Genomic DNA, 17,550 nt, shown 5'->3' on the forward strand with positions numbered 1-17,550 from the left:
TTGATGGTGCTTTCACCACGTAATCTATCATGTCAACTCACCTTTCCCAGACCATCCCTCTGACCGCACCACTTCTCTCTTTGCATCCAACCTCTGGTTGCTGTTCTCTGCTAGAGCAAATTCAAGCTTGAAGGTGAATGCAGTAAGATTCTTCATAAGTCCGTACCCCCACTTATTCAGTTTTGCAGGTACTATATCAGTTTTACAATTCAGCCAACAATGGCACTCTCAATTGGTTGTACATCTGCTTATACATTGTAGACAGGTGACCTGTGCTGAAGGGGTGTTTCCTTCCTTACATGTAACACCCAATCCTCTTCTCCTTCAAACCCACGTAAGACCTACAGGACTTGCCAGCTAACAAAGCCTAGGCAGATGGCCACTATGAACTGTTGATTCTTTTTAATCCCTTACAATATTTTCCTATTGTCTGTTGCATCTCCTCATTACATTTTACCACCAATTATGCCCTGATCCAGCACAGAACTCTGTACAAGTGAAACCCTGAACACACATGACCCCTTTGACTTCAAATAGGACCCAACATACAAGGATTTTGTTGCAAGATAATGGTCTCAGTCTATAACAGCAGTCAGTAGCATTTCCCCATGGTGGGCCAGTATGATCCAGGACAGATCGAGGACCCGGGCACCACTGCTTCTCTCTGCCACATAGCTGTGTGCAGGATGGGTAAGCTTCCCGCCACTCAGCAATGGTGCAGCCCTACATGAGCAAAGATCTCACTGCCAGAAGCCACTGAAGCCCCAGCTCTGTGGGCCAGATGCAACTGTTTCATGGGCCAAATCCAGGCACTGAGCTGAAAGTTACTAACCCCTGGTCTAAGACACCCTCCGTTGTTAAGCTTCACATGGTGTCTAATGGAACGAATCCCAGTTGCTGACATGACCAAATCAAGAACAATTGCATGTAAGATGTATAAAAAGATTCCTGTCTCTCTGGTTATGACTTTAAGGCATGTCTTAAAAGAATAAAATGGAGTTTAATTATTTCAACTAAGCTGAAGTCTCAAAATGCTTGTAAAAATGTTCCTACAAATCTATATCAGTAAATAATTAATAAACCTGTGCTAAAATTCTGTATGACAATTGGGAGCAACATGTCTAACAGTACCAGCAGATGCCTGGAGACATGGCAAAAATGAAGTTTTTCAGTTAATCTCTCAGCTCCTGTAATTTTCCCACGTATGCTGCACACCGTGCTAGAGTGTGGTCCAAGGTTTCAACACACGCTGTCTTTTCCCCACCAAAACTACAAATGTCTGAAAAGCTTTTAATAATATTTTCCATTATTAAACCATCTGGTCTGGAAAAGCAACAATTAGTGGCTATAGCTGACTGAAAGTCTTGGCATTGCTTGTAATACCTGAAATGTCGGATCATACAGACCTCTGGGAAGTGTGACTGGAACCTGGGTTCCTCGGTACAAATTCTCTCAAACTTCGTTTGTACGAATGAGTCTGTCTCTGCTAAACCTTCTGGGAAAGGCTGAGTAGCATACTCAGGAAAAGACTCTTCAAAAACCTTTGGCTCTGGAATAGTCTCTTGGAGTGTTTTGTTGGGGTTAAAGCATCCAGGAGGGTGTTGCTGTATGTTAATCTGGTACTTCAGCACTCCTCTGCAAGAAAAGAGAAAAGACACTACAGCAGTGATCAAATTTAACAATTTTTTTTCTCTTTAATTTGCAGAAGACTTTATAAGCAATCTCAAGGCTGATCTTACACAAGCATTTTTATTTAGTTTTACTTCCAGGAGTTTGACTTAAGACTGAAGCTTTGCAACAATAGATCTTTTTGTCACTGGAAGGGAGATTTAAGTTTTCCAGCTCACTTGGCATTTCCCCATTGAACAGCCTAAAGCTTGATATTGCTTGAGGGTAGGAGAAATTGTGGGAGCCTTGTAATTATTTAATTTCTCTTCATTTCCAATTCAATCAGATCAAGGCTATTTTCAGTCCTACTCCCTGCATCACACAAGCCCTCTTTACAAGACAATCTTTAACAGCAGCAGCCAAAGAATACTGCCAAGTTATAAACTGCAGCAAAAGCTCCCATCACTCAATCTTTCTCATGTTTTTACATGGCGGTCCTGTACATGAGAAATATCACGCTTTTGAATACCTTCCTTTCAGAAGAGAACATAAACTTCTTCCATCAAAGTCAGAGATCCAAATTGCAAATTATTCTTTAGGACCTGACTTTGTTTATTACAATAGAATTGCATTTCTATTAAAATGAAGGCACACACTTCTGCAGCCACAGCTAGAAATTAGAAAGAAAAAACCCCTAAATGATCAATAAAACCTTTCAAAATGTGCACGAAGCATTGGGAAAATGAGTCAATTCAGCTAATAATGAAACTCCTCATTTATCTGGAGCCCTCTTTACCCCTCAAAAATTCTGGGTTCAAATTATGACAATTATAACAAATTCACAAACTGAAATGCTAGAAACAGATAGGGCCACGTAATTTCTTCTAAGAGGCACAGCTTTTCCAGGGAGGAAAGGAGGTGCGCTGCCTGTGTTGCAATCTTTGGTGAGATGTGTCAGTTTGTTGCATTATGCCTCCTGAGTGCTGGGGGGGCAATGTTGCAATGGATGCTCTCAGCTCCCCACTTCAAACAAGTAACCAAAGCTCTACCCACACCAGCCCCGCCAGCTGTTCCAGAGTCCCCACCTAAACTGCTCTCCAAGGAACATTGGCAGCATGATCTAAGGCAGTGTTGCTCAACCCATGGACCATGACCCAAAAGTGGGACGCAAGAATATATGAATGGGTTGCAAACAAACTTTTAAAAATGGATCAACACACTTTAAAAATGGATTTTCCTTTAAAGGAGAAAATTGTGGGAAACTACAGGTTTCCCCTTGCAGGTTGGCAGAGTTCCAGCCTTCAAGGGGCTGCTTGGGGCTGGTGGGAGCAGGAAGAAGGCAATCAGGAAGGGGGCACCAGGTGCACTTGCGCACGCCCACATGAACACTGCACATAGCAGCCACGCAGTGTGGAGAGCAACTCCTGCAGCTCCCTGCAGGTAAATCTATAAGGTGATGGGGCAGAGGAAAAGGGGGGCACATATGATGTGTCAAGAGGGAAAGGGGCACACGCGACAGTGCCTGCCACCCCACCTCCTCTCCAGGGTACAGCTGTGGCTTGAGGGAAGCAGTAGCAGTGTGGCAGGGCACTGCTGGGCACCATTTTGAGACACTATATAAACAGAGCAGATTGCTGCTGGTAAGCCAGGCAGAAACATTGCCTGGCTGAGCAGCTGTATGAGAACATCTGTAGGTAGGAGCAGGAGACTCTTGGTCCTGGGCATGACCTAAAACTCAACCCTGCCAGGAGTGGGTGGCCTGGTGGATCTCCCAGTAGCACAGGAGCATCCAGGAAAATACCAGACCAGTTAACACCCCAGTGGAAGGCAGGTTGGGGCACCTCAATAATCCCTAGCCCCCACATCGCTGTGGGTAGAAGTCGGGGCCAGCCATGGCTACAACCACCTAAGCCTCCACTGGGGAGGGAAGCCCCATAGCCCCAGTAAGGGGGTGGAAGATATGGAGCCCCAGTAAGGGTAGGCCCCAAGTGAAGGGGTAGGGATGTGGAGCCCCAGTGAGGGGGAAACCAGAGGGCTGTGTGTGTGTGTGAGTTTGTATACAGTTGCCCTGGGAGGGGCAGGGCAAGCTTGGCCCCAGTCAGGTGATTGGCTGGCCACTACCCCAGTGAGGGTCACGGGAGAGGCCCCAAAGACAGTACATCTGCCACCCAAGGTGTGCACTAGATAAAGCCTATGGCCAAAGGGGCCTGCTCCAGGAGGGAGCAAGGCAGTATAAGTTGTCAATGCATGAAAGGGACACTGTGAGAGGGGGTGGAGAGTGAGAGGCCCTAGTGAGAGGAGGGCAGCATGAATGCATGTGTCTGAGACCTGACAATGATGGCTAAGCTTGGTCCGACTGTAGGCCAGAAGCACTGTGTCACCTGAATGCCATCTGCGAGGCTTGGGCTGCAGTGCAGGGGAGGAACAGAGCCACCGATAGCGCCCCCTGGCATTGGGGCAAGAATGCGCAGCCTCCCACCTCATTAGAACCAATTAAGAAATGACAAGGCATGGCAGACGAGTGAGGCAGGCAGCTGGCCCAGAAACAGGTGGGTGGGCCAATGGCGGACCAGCCCCAGGAAGGGCCCCTGTTACAGGCAGCAGCCGGGCCATGTTGGCAGAGTACAGCTGCAGCCTGGTGGATGCACAAACAGCTGGAGGCAAGAGAAGGTGAGAGAGCATGGCTCCCCTCCTCCAATGCAACCCCCGCCCCGTCAGCTATTTCTTACCGCTGTCCCACACACTGTGGGGGCTAGGGCTTCGGGGTGGGGAGCAGGGGGTCAGGGGTGAGGAGCACCAGCAGGGGTGGAGGGCTGTCTTCTACTTAAACTCTTTATTGGGTCAGGACTGGCCATCGATGTTGACAATGGGTCCTGATACAAAAAAGGTTGAAAAACAATGGTCTAAGGGATAGCACAGAAGTTTTAAGACTTGATAGACCATAATTCAATTGACTCAGGGTGAATTTAGACATCTCAAAGAAACTGAAGCACCTAATTTCCCCATTGACTTCCATAGCAATCAGGTGCCTAAATTACTTTTGAGGCTTTGGATCTTAGTCTGCCTCAGTTCCCCATCTGTAAAATGGTGATAAGAATATTGCACTCTCTCACAAAACCTTGTAATAAATACATCAATCACTATAAGAAGCTCAGATACTATACAAATAGAAGCCGTTTAAGTAGACAGACCAGAGCACAAGGATTGACAACCATCAAAGAGTTGACGGCCAAATGATGGCTCTTTCCTGTATCAAACATCATAGTGATGAGGTAAACCTATATATGGAATGGGATCCAAGCATCCTTGACTTAATCAAACAAAGCAGATGCCAAGTGTCACAGGGAGAACCAGGACAAGAATTTAAAATTTAATTTTAAAATTAAAATTTGAAAATAATTCACTGCAAGCTGTCATGCACAGGCCTCCTGTGGTTCCACTTCACCTTGCAATTAATGAATGAATCTGCTATTTGATAAAAAGCAATCTGCTCATTCATAATATGCTCATGGTAGAAATTATGACTAGAGACATACTAACAAAATAAAAGGTGGAAAACCCAAAGAACACCATTTGGCGGCTCATTAAGATTTCAGGATCAAAAGAAGATAATTTTATGACACTGTCAATGGTCCATATGGCAATTTATCCAATTTGGGATATCTACAAATTAAATAATATTTATGTATTATTGATTAATCAAAAACTACTGGACCTTGTTGGAAATAGTCTTTGAAATACGTGCCATTTCCATCTTGGCATCTTCAATGATATGCTATGAATTCAAAAGTTTTAAACTGAACTACAATCTTATATCATTAATTTCCAAATCTTCCATTTATTCAGTATTACTCTTTCCTGACAGCACAATAGACTTAGTTATGAAACAGACTCCTAAAGCTGGAAGTCCCATTTTTTCATTAAGTAAAATTACCAAAAAACTGGAAAGACAGCAGATATACTAAGAGAAGATCTGTAAGGAAATGGAATATATCTTCCTAAGAAAGATCGAATTTCCCTCGTCTGATCATTAACTTCTATTATTTTAATGTGAATCCACAGGAAGCACAGAAAACTAATATTTTTCTATCTTGTTCTCAATATTTATTTAGCATTTTATTTCATCCCTGCAACTAAATGGCAAAGCTCCCACAAGACTTCAACAAGAGCAGAATGGAAGCAGTCACTTCAGGTATCATCTAAAATCTGCCCACATGTTTTTTAAATGAAATTCAGCTTTTTACTAAGAACATGGAAAAGGTGGCAAGCCTTGCTGCTGGGCTGTTTCTATCTGCTACCTCCTGTCTTACATACATTCAGACTGTAAACATTGGGGGTTTTTGGCCTGGCCTATCGTGAGGTCTCAGAGGTGCAATGACAATACTAGCAATAATAATAACCGTAAATTAAAAATATAAGTATCTTTCAAAATATTGAGCCTACACGTCACGAGGAACACCTTGCTACTATAACTGATAAAACACAAGGAAACTCATTTCCTTAGGGTTTTTCTTTTTCAATTACTTTCACTCATAGTAATTGTCACCAGTTCCCCCATTTCGTCTGCAACAGGAGAGCTCTGCCAAGGGGACTGCCCACCTTACATTCAGTACAAAATGTAACCTTGGCTTGCCAATTTCTCCTGTTAGTTCTTTCATATGGCAAAGGGAGATGTTGGGCAAGAGCCTTAACAAAATGGAACAGGTTCTAGCAAAAAATACACAAGCTGTTAAGAATGACAGGACCTTTCATTGCTCTGAACTCTTTTTTTATTTCATTTGACTGAGTGCTCTATTGAAACACTTACCTGTTATTCTTACATCAGTCTAGTAAGATCCAATGGTTATTCATAATTCAGCATCAGACAATATAACACAGTGGGCGCATCTACATAAGATGGCAGGCACAAGCCATGATGCTGATGCTACTGCACCATAGCAAAGAGCTGCTGCGCCGTAGTGTCGGCATCACGGCTCATTGCTGTGGTGCAGTAGGGTCGGAAACGACCCTTGCACCTCCAGGACTTCACAGTGATGGCTGTTACTGCTAAAGCAAGTACTAAATGACTGAATTATGAATAACTGAATTATGAATAACTTTTGGATCTTACTAGACTGACATAAGAATAACAGGTAAGTGATTAGTACTTGCTAAAGCAGGTACTAAATGACTGTGTAGTAACGAGTGTGCAGTTGAGGGCACGTGTAGACATCCCCAGTATTTACACAGACATCCCTGCACTCCCAGATTCATAGATACTTGCTGGAATGTGAAAATGACCCTTGCTGAAGTACACTTCTCCCTCCCTATACCCAATTTTGGTCTCGCACATAGGCCTTATCTATGATAAAAATGGGTGCAGCTGCTCTGACTTGTAGGGGAGTTGTGCCCATGAGTATCAGCAAAGAATCTGGCAAAATAGTCATATCGGTGAGACACTCTACAACCTTGCACCATGTGTGGTCTTCCGCACCTGTACAATTCACAGGTAAAATGGCTGAGGAGAGAAAAATAACTGTTGACCATAGCCTTGAAGATTAATCTCTCTCAACAGTAAGCAGAACTGCAGACAAGAAGTAGAGACAAAGGAAGGGAGAACAACCTTACTTCACATTCCCAAAGGCCAAATGCAGGGACTGAATTAGACAAGATTTTAGTTACCAATGGATGGAGACTGGGCTTAGGTTCAGCTTTTACTTGTGAAAATCCTGAAAACCCTATTTGGTTCTCATTTGTTCTACCACGCAATGCTCCAACCACAACATAAGCTTCATGCGAACGACTGATCACAATAGAAAGACATCAACATGGCAGTCCTCTCCACTGCCCACCCTAAGATCCTTGTAAGCAGTGCCCGCTTGGCTGTCCTTAAAGAAAAGGTGGTTTTATTCGGTTACTTACCCAGAAACATGTATTATCAGCAGCAAATAGAAGACAAAGAAAAGGTTGTGGGTATACCAAAAAATATCATAGTTTGAAGTCCTAGAAAAGAAAAAAAATAGTGGTTCAATCCTGTTCTGACATGATATACTCAGGAAGAGTTGACACTAGCTAGCGGGAAAGGAGGAGAAGATGGATGAGCTCTTCATGAACTAGGGCAGAGAGACTGGAGGCAAGAGTCCACAATAAAAACATGGGCAGTAATTAGCACATGGCCTCCTGACTTGGAAAGACAGGTTGTTGGCTGCCTGGCTCATTAAATGATTGTGAGGGAATTTAAAAGTACTCTTGATTTCCAAGAAAATGTCTGCAACTTCCATTTTTTTCCAAAGTTTTCCATCTTTTATTTAAAAGCACTACTGTTATTTCCTAAATGATACTGGCCTTATACTGGAGAAAACAGATTTTGCTTTTGGCAAAACCTTGCACAGCTGCAACAATACTAAGTGACCAAGTAGGTTTTTCCCCTCGTTTATGAAATGAGCTATACTTTGAAAGCAAAGCCTTTCACCCAGCTAACATTCTGCACAATTATGTCTGAGATTTCATCTTGAAACAAGTGATGGTGCAGTATAATCCTATTGCAATTCAGCACTTTAGCTCCCAACTACATGCTAAGGTCCTAATTCAAGAAAAGCATCTGTGTCAGGAAAAGTGATTAAGTACATGTTTAAAAGATTTCCTGAATCAGGGTCTAATAATAGTAATATCTAGTTAAGGGCACTATTTCAACCAGGTCTTTAAACAGATACCTGATTGGCATCAATAGGACTACCCTCCTCCATTAGATCTAGCCATGTCCTTAAGATCCTGATATAATTAAAAGCCTGCAAACAGTGGACCACATACATTAGCACATTACACAAGCAATCTCCATTCCATTATCTCTGCTATGTGACCGATGCTGCACAAATTATTAATGGATTCCTTCAAATACAAGACACCCTTCAATTTAACACACACCCAAAATTTCTGATTCTCAATTTAATGAAAATCAAACCAATCAACCTAAAGACAAATGGCATATAAACATTTTTCAAGCTATTTTTAAAGAAATGTTCTGTATTAAAAAGCATGCCTTATATTGGAAGGACTATAATAAGCATTTACATTATCAGATCTGAGGCTATGAAGGCTACCGACCTGGAGCTTGATCCTGCTGGGCACCGAACATCCTGTTGCTTTACTTTTGTACATGTTCAACCACAGTCCCAGACCAGGGCCTGAAAACACAGCCAGATCAAGCCCACAATGCTCCCAACAAGGGCTAAGTACAGACAATCAAAAAGCTTGAGGCTGAATTGATTCAATCTTCGCAGGTTAGTCTAAGCTGCATAGATTGGACCGATAAGCAAGTGAACAAACATTCACTTTTGATTCCAGAAATGCATCCACATGCCTGCAGTGGCTTGGGCCAGAAAACCGGGGGATGCTAGAGCACGCCTCCCCGCTCAGCTGGAGCAGACCAGCTTGGACCAAGACTAGTCCAGGCACCCTGCAAAGGGGAGGGGGCAGGTTGTGAGGGAGGTACTAAGCACCCTAAGATGCTGCGCAGTTGTGAGTTAACTTGAATGTGGCGGGGATCTGGGACAGAACTTCAATAAACTGATTTAACCTAAATTAGTTAAGTCTGTCTGATATTACATCCACCCAGGTTTATCTTAAACTGGTTTCAGCCAATTTGAAAGCAGTTTATGTGCACTGAACTTCTGTTGTGTTACAGATTTGAACTAGTTTCCAATCACTTATACTGGTTTATGTGTAATTTCTGTCCCTAACCAGGGAGTCTGAACTGAAAGAGTACTCTCATTCTCTACCCCCTTCACCCCACATCATTTCCATTAATAATATTAATATGCAGCAAGAGTTAATACAAAAGATCAATGTATTTAATTAAATATTTACACTAAATTTTTACTAGATTGTTAAAGGGATAGAGCCTACTTAAAAGAAATTTGTCTGAATATTTTATCAACTTGTTCTTACAGGTAACATCCACAAGTTCAGGAAAAGTATTATCCTCTTATTTCTTTTTCACTTTACTAATTTTTTACATTTGACAGAACTTTGTACGTGATTAACTTTACTACTTCTCCCCTGTACTTACTCAAATTCCTATGTTTTACACTGCAATGGGGGAGAATAAAACAACACGTATTGTGAAGCCACCTAAATTTCAAACTGACCAGAGAAATGAGTGCTATGAAAATTTACATTAGAAATATTTATTCCAAAAATGAGGACAGTGAAATCTGGTTAATGAGGTACTGGGATAACTTACATGCTAGTCTTACTAGTTGGTGTACTTATTCTCTCCCAGAGTCCTATTGATTTCTCCACAAAACAAGCTGCATAACCTGGCATCTGCCAAGCATAGTAAGCTGTTTCCACGTTAGACATGCAATATATCACAATAGAACCTACTCCAGATAATTAGTCAGCTCAACTGTGGTCCACCATAGCACCTGTCGAGCAAGCTGGTGCACGCAATCTTTTTCTTGGCTTAACAAGACATAGACAGTCAACTATATTCCAATTCCCTGTTGCAGAATTACCTTCTACTTTGGTAAAGAGTTCATATAACAATGCAAAACAAAACTCTTTGATTGATTATTTAACTCCATCATAATCATGTCATTCTTACAGAGCAAGCACTCTGAATTTTTGTAATTAAAAATCTACATTAAATTTATCTGTATCACCATCATTCTCATATAACACACCGGAATGAGCACAACTGGAACTTTTTAAACATACTTTTTCTTCATTATATGCCAAAAATCATTCTTTACTGTCTTGCAATGTGCTGTGAAAAACACAGCTCACAAACAGCTGGAAACTACTCATAATTAGTCACTAACAGAAGGCTGGTTATCGTTACCAGTCACCTTGGTGTGACAAACTACCCAGATTTTACTAAATGTACCTGAATTCTGAATTACTGAATGCACTTAGAATTCACCACCATAGGAAACAAGGAATTTGATACTTTTTAACCTCTTATTTGAATACTTATTACAAATGCTCAACATTCCATTCAATCAGTGTGAGAAAGCAATTGCTCATATGATATTGTTCAGCATAGTATTTAAAATAATTCTTACCTGATAGCATATGTAGAAGCTGTAAACATTAGGAATAAAACTAGCACCAAAAGGACCCCGGTCAGCCCAGGAACTACATATAAAAACAGATTTTAAATTGTATTAGGAAAAGTTATACTGGTCTTTTCTGACCATTTAAAACAGTGATCTTTGTTAGCAAGACAAAAGATGCCTCAAGTTGTTTTGACTTGTTTATTGCTCACAGGCAATTCAACACATCGTCTTGGAATACTTTGTGCTAAGCAATTTCCACCACTATTCTCAGTTCTGGAGGAAATATTTTCTTCACTGCATTAAACTCTTTGTATACAGACAGATATCTCAAATTTACAATTCACTCTTAGTCCCTCTTTTTGTACCCCCTTGTGGCACAGGATCCTGGGAAAGTAGGACTGGAAAAACTCTCACAAGGTCACCAGGCTGCTTCCAGATGTGGGGGAAAAAATGCACTTTGCCATAAGTAACAGCACGTAAGTTCAACCTCTCTGCAGTGTCTGCATATATCGGGCACTTCAGCGGGGCTTTTTGGTGCTTCTATCTAATAGCTGATTTAATCAACTCTTAGATAGAAGTGCCAAAAAAAGCCCTATTAAAGTGCCTGATCTATACAGACACTGCCAAGCCGGGATGAACTAATGTGCTGCCTCTTCTGGGCATGCACTGGGCTGAGTGCGGGAACACACTGAGTCTAAAGTAAAGTGCATGGGGGTGTTTTTTCACGGCTGCAAGCAGCCCTAAGGTCCAGCCCCCTGCTCGTGGCAGGATCATCCCTAACAACCATCCCAGCCAAGTGTCTGTCTACCCTGTGCTTGAAAAATTCATGGGATTGAGGTTTTACAATGTTTCTAGTAGCCTGTTCCAGTGCTTAACCACCCTTGTACTCAGAAAGTTCCTCCTAATCTCCAACCTAAATTTCCTCTGTTGAAGCTTAACACCTTTGTTCTGTGGTGACGCGTAGGGGTGCACAGGGGTGCAAGTGCACCCCCTCAGAGGCCTGGTGCACCCCCTGACAGCCAGCGCTTCCTGCTTAGGCGACAGGCAGCAGGGGCAGGCAGGAGTGCTTATGCCTCCCCGTGAGTGCTGGCTGGGGAGTGGGGGCACCAGGAGAAGCACTGCTACCACTTCTAGGTACGCTGCTGGCACTTCTGGGAGCGCAGCTTGCACTTTGACATGATTGGCCATGGGTGGAGCCCCACTCCCAGTTGACAAGATTGGCCACGGGCCCCCCCCCCGTCACTGATTGGCCGCTAGGAGGGCATGTGCCCCCCCGACTCAGGAGGCACCAGTCACCCATGCCTTTGTTCCTAGTTCTATCCCCTATGGCCACAGAGAAAAGGCCATCTCCATCTTCTTTGTAATCACCCTTCAGGTATTTGAAAACTGTTACCAAACCCTCAATGTTCTCTGTGCTGGATTAAACAACCCTAGTTCTTTCAGCCTTTCCTCATACGTCTTGCCTCCCAGGCCTCTAATCATTTTCATCACACTCTGCTGGACACTTTACAATATGCTGACATCCTTCTTGAAGAGTGGGGCCCCAAACCAGACACAGGACTCCAGGTGAGGCTTCATCCATGCTGAATAGAGTGGAAAAAACACTTCCTTTGATTTGCAGTCGACGCTTCCATTAATACAGCCCGGTATACTATTGGGCTTTTTTAGCAAAAGGGGACATTGTTGACCCATATGCAGTGTATGTCTACTGTAACCTCCTCGTCTTTCTCTGCAGTACTGTAGCCTAGCCAATCATTCTCCAGCCTGTATTTAAGTAATTATTCTGACCCAAGTTCAGGACTTTCCACTAGTCCTTTCTGAACGTCATCTGAATGACTGCAGACCATTTGTTCAGGCTATCTAAGCCATTCTGGATCTGAGCCCTGCCCTCCAATGTGTCTGCAGCTCCATCCAACTTGGTTCCATCTACAAATTGGCTAAGCACGCACTCAATCCCCCGATCTAAATCATTAATGAAGATATTAAACAATACCAGACCCAGGAGAGACTCCTGGAGAACCCACCTGAGACCTCCTCCCAAGGCACTGAGCCACAGATAACTACTTGTTCAGCACAATGATCCAACCAGCTATGTATTACTGAAGATACAAAATAACTGTATACAATAGTAAGATCATCTAGAATTCCAATCAAATAGCACAAGCAGTAACAGGCAGGTGAGCAAGGACAAAATTTATAAGTGCAGCTATATAAACGCCAAAAGCTTAAAAATAACATGGGTAAACTTGAATGTCTGGTATTAAATGGTGACTTTGACATAGTAGACATCTCAGAGACTTGGTGAAAGGTGATAATCAATGGGACACTGGTTACAACCTATACAGGAATAACAGAGTAGGACATGCAGGTAGAGGAATGGCACTCTTTGTTAAGGAAAGTATAGAAAAGAACAGCATAAAAATCATATATGAAAGGTAAACTACCATAGAGTCTCTGTGGGTAGAAATTCCATACTTGAATAAAAATAATATAAAAGTAAGGTTATTCTACTGACCACTTGATCAGGAAGGTGAAGAGGATTATGATATCCTCAGGGCTATTAAAGAAGCTGCTAAACTAGGACAAGTAATTATCATGGGAGATTTCAACTATTCTCACATAGACTGGGTAAACACCTCATCAGGGAGAGGGATGGGATTTCTGGATGTGATAAAGGACTGCTTTCTAAAACAACTCATCTTGGAGCTCACAAAAGGAGAAGCAATTCTAAACCTAATACTGAGCAACACATAGGACCTGGTTGAAGAGATGAGCTGGGAAGCTATTCTGTAATAGTGACCATACCACAAGCACGTTCAACACTCGAGGAGGAAGGAGGAAGCCAGAAATGTCCACCATGACAACAGATACTTTGGGAAGGGAAATTACACAAAAGTGAGGAAATGAGTTAGAAAGTCAAAAAAGAAGCCTGCAGGCAGTTCGGAAGTTGTTTAAAAGTACTGTATTACAGGCTCAGGAAAAATGTATACTACAAATCAAAAAGGCAATAAAGCCCCTACATGGTTTAATAGCAGAGTTAAGAAGGCCATTCAAGGCAAAAAGGCATCCTTCAAAAAATGCCCAGATGAGGAAAATTAGGAAAGTTCACAAACTTTGGCAGATCAAGTGTAAAAGCAAAATAAAACAGGCAAAAAAGAACTGGAGACGAGTCTAAAAAAAGATGCTAAAATTAATAATAAAAACTTGTTAAATACACCAGAAGCAGGAATTCAGCTGACAATCTTTGGGAACATTAAATGACTACGGTGTAAAAGGTGAACTCAATGATAAACAAAATCTGTGCAATGGCATTTACTGCAGAAGATACTGGGAAAATCCCCATGCCAGGTCAATCCTATCTAGTAGATGAGTCTGAAGAGTTGGACCACGCTGAAGTGACAACACACAACGTTTCAGAACAAACCCATAAACACTAGTAAGTCACCAGGACCCCATGTCATTCACCCAACAGTTCTGAAGAAACGCAGAGGTGAAATTGCAAAACTGCTGGCAACAATATGTAACCTATCTTTACAAACAGACTCTGTGCCAGATAACTGGCGGGTTGCCAGCATAACACCAATCTTCAAAACGGGCTCCAGCGGTGACCCTGGGAGCTACAGACCAGTGGCTGGCCTACACGTCCGGCAGACTGTGCAGTTGTTACTGCGCAGTCATTTAGTACTTCCTTATGTGTAAGTAACTGGCATTAGTGCGCAGTAAAATTGCCACACAGTTTATTCCCAATGGCATCTTGTGTAGACGCACCCAGTGAGTCTCAATTCCATCCCTGGCAAGTTGGTGCAATCTATAATAAAAAATAACATCAACAGTCACAAGGACAAAAATGATCTGCTGGGGAAGAGTCGGTGTTATTTTTGTAAAGGGAAATCCTGCTTCACCAAACTGCTGGAGTTGTTTGAACATGTTAACAAGCCTGTGGACAAAGGGAATTCAGCTGACATACTGTATTTGGACTTTCAAAAAGCTTTCAACCTGGTCCCTCACCAACAGCTGTTAGAAAAACTGTGCTGCTACAGGATTGGAGGAAACGTTCATTCATGGATTGAAAGCTGGTTACAAGGTAGGAAACAAAGGATAGGGCTAAATGGTCACTTTTCAAGATAGAGGCAAGTCAGAAGTGGGGTCCCACAGGAATTTGTGCTGGGCCCAATTCTGTTTAGCATTTTTATCAATGACCTAGAAATGGGAGTGCTCAGTGAAACCTCAGACTTTGCAGATGATACCAAATTATTCCAAGCAGTCAAGTCCCAAGCTGAGAGGAGCTGCAGAAAAAATCTCACCAAGCTGAGTGAGAAAAAAAATGGCAGATGAACTTCAATGCTGACAAGTGCAAGGTAATGCGCATGGGGAAAAATAGCCTCAACTATGCATGAGCAATGCTCAGCTCTGAATTAGCTGTTACAACTGAGGAAAGAGACCTTAGTCACTGCAGACAGTTCTCTAAAAATGACGGCTCAACATGCAGCTGCAACCAAAAAAGCCAAAAGAATGCTGGGCATCATTAAGCTGGGAATAGAAAACAGAGCAGAGAACACCATCATGCAATTATACAATCCCATGGTACACCCACATCTTGAATACTGTGTGAAGTTATAGTTTTTGTCTTTTTAAAGTTCAGGGCTCTTCTAAGCAAAATAATTAAGGAAAATAATTGGTCAATGCAAAAGAATTTCAAGCAAATCAACTGCAATGCCAGCTGCAGCTAAGATCAGTTGTGGACCCATTTTATCCTGTTATATGGTAAATGCTGAAAGCCATTTATGTAACATGGCATTTTGCCTGAATTTTTCACCTGCAGACCCAAACCTGTGAGAAGCAACTGCAGTGAGTGATCCAGGATTGGAATTTGAGGGTTCAAGTCTAAACTTCCATTGATTTTACTGGTAAAGGACCAAGCCCACTGTGCTTATAGGTCAGAAATCTCAAAAGTGACTAGTGATTTTAGGTGCTTCAATTTTGGGGGCTCAAAGGGATCTTATAGTCAGAAACTGCTGATCACCCATTTGCAGAGAAGTTGACCACTTTTAGGGCACTTCAAGTTGCCTTTGGTTTACGGGCACTGAAAAATCACAAGTTGCCTTTAAAAACCTTAGGATGAAATTCTCACCCAAGGTCAAGAGAAGTTTTGGCATGGGCTTCGTGGTGACCAGGATTTCATCCTTGGCCTTAGTAAACAGAAGAAATGAGTTACAAGAAAATTCACATTTTCCTTTGTTTTATTCTTTCCTAATTTAAATTTTCAGTTAGTATATAACCAAAGCATTCTGCACTCCCTGGCATACATACCCATTTCAAATTACAGCTGCTAACATCAGCTTGCTAGCCCTTCCTTCAGTCCTTAAAATTCACATACATGCTTGCTGTTGTCTTCTGCATCAATTTTTTGTTCTCACTTACAAATCCTCTCTTAACTTGGTTGTGCCCCACCTCAACCTATCTAGCTGCTTTTATTTCTTCACACTTCACCTCCATACACTGTTCCTTTTACTCTGACATAGATGGCATCCTTCAGTGTCCATATTTCTCCTGCATGCACTTTCATATTTTCCATCATGCTGTCCCACCCTGGACAGGTGCTCTGCATTCAGTGCACACAACCTTAACACCCCTGCTCAGGGATGCAGGGGGGCAGTCAGGAAGGCCAAGGCGGAGGTGGAACTGGGACTAGCTTCCCGGATTAAGGACAATAAGAAGTCCTTCTTTAAATACATAGGGGGTATTATGCAAGGACCATCATCCCTGAACTGATCTGTAAAACTATCATTCTCTGCTCCTTCAAAGTCCTCCTCAAAAGGATTTTTACATCATCCTATTGGATGTCAGTTTTAATACACTTCTTTTCTCCCCCCTCTTTGAGTTACCCTTACCTTAAATATCTACTGAGTCCCAAATCAGTGATCCAACCCACTTATACCCCATGCTTAACTTAGACTGCTGTTTATATCTTTGCTGGATTTCTTTTGATATTGCATCTACACTTGCAACCCTATCTGAGTTTGGCTCACAGCATTTCAAAGCTCTGATTTCCACAGACTTCTAAGCCCAGCAAATGAGCTGAGACTAAGAGATTCAGAAACTCCTCCTCCAGCCCTTAGTCAGACAAAACATTTTTTTGGCTTCATTCTGTGTGGCCTTGCTCCAAACACTGCAAAATCCAGTAATGCTTTATCTTTGCTATAGGTGTGGGTGACTACACAAGGTACGAAGCCTAAGTGAATCAGGCCCTTGGACACCAAGGGGAGCTTTGCCTAAGGAGGGATCAGACCAAGGGTCTCTGTCCCACCCTGGACAGGTGCTCTGCATTCAGTGCGCACAACCTTAACACCCCTGCTCGGGGATGCAAGGGGGCAGTCAGGAAGGCCAAGGCGGAGGTGGAACTGGGACTAGTTTCCTGGATTAAAGACAACAAGAAGTCCTTCTTTAAATACATAGGAGGTAAAAAAAAGGTTCTGGGTAATGTGGGGCCCCTGCAGGACACGCTAAGAAATTTGGTTGTCACACCAGACGACAAAGCCAACATATTTAACGATTTCTTTGCCTCCATTTTCCTAAGCAGGGACTGGAACAGCCACCTTCCCGCTGGGTCCCCCTCAGGCCCCAGGGGAGGTGCACCTAGGCCAAGGGTTAGTGAGGAACCAGCCAGGGAACTTCTGGAGGGACTGGACGTATTCACGTCAGCTGGTCCGGATGATCTCCACCCCAGAGTACTGAGGGAATTGGCTGAGGTCATTGCAGGACATCTGGCATGGCTTTATGAGCACTCATGGTGCTCTGGTGTGGTGCCAGAGAACTGGAAGAGAGCCAATGTGGTTCCCATCTTCAAAAAGGGGAGGAAGGAGGATCCAGGAAACTACAGGCCAGTTAGTCTTACCTCGATCCT

General features: G+C 42.8%; 1 protein-coding gene across 5 annotated transcripts in view; it reads right to left on the bottom strand.

Moving 5' to 3' along the window:
- NOX4 (NADPH oxidase 4) overlaps nucleotides 1–17,550 on the bottom strand; it is a 267,629-nt gene that overhangs the window by 179,717 nt on the left and 70,362 nt on the right. For all 5 annotated transcript variants that reach the window (XM_019525104.1, XM_019525105.1, XM_019525100.1 and 2 more), the window contains 3 exons: nucleotides 10,653–10,725; nucleotides 7,510–7,590; nucleotides 1,407–1,635 (listed from right to left, as the gene is read on the bottom strand). In XM_019525104.1, coding sequence (XP_019380649.1) covers nucleotides 1,407–1,635; nucleotides 7,510–7,590; nucleotides 10,653–10,725 — 383 coding nt within the window. The remainder of the gene's footprint in view (nucleotides 1–1,406; nucleotides 1,636–7,509; nucleotides 7,591–10,652; nucleotides 10,726–17,550) is intronic.

This window comes from Gavialis gangeticus, unplaced genomic scaffold (assembly GCF_001723915.1).
Source record: "Gavialis gangeticus isolate Ggan-Ray unplaced genomic scaffold, GavGan_comp1, whole genome shotgun sequence".
Classification (NCBI taxonomy): Eukaryota; Metazoa; Chordata; order Crocodylia; family Gavialidae; genus Gavialis; species Gavialis gangeticus.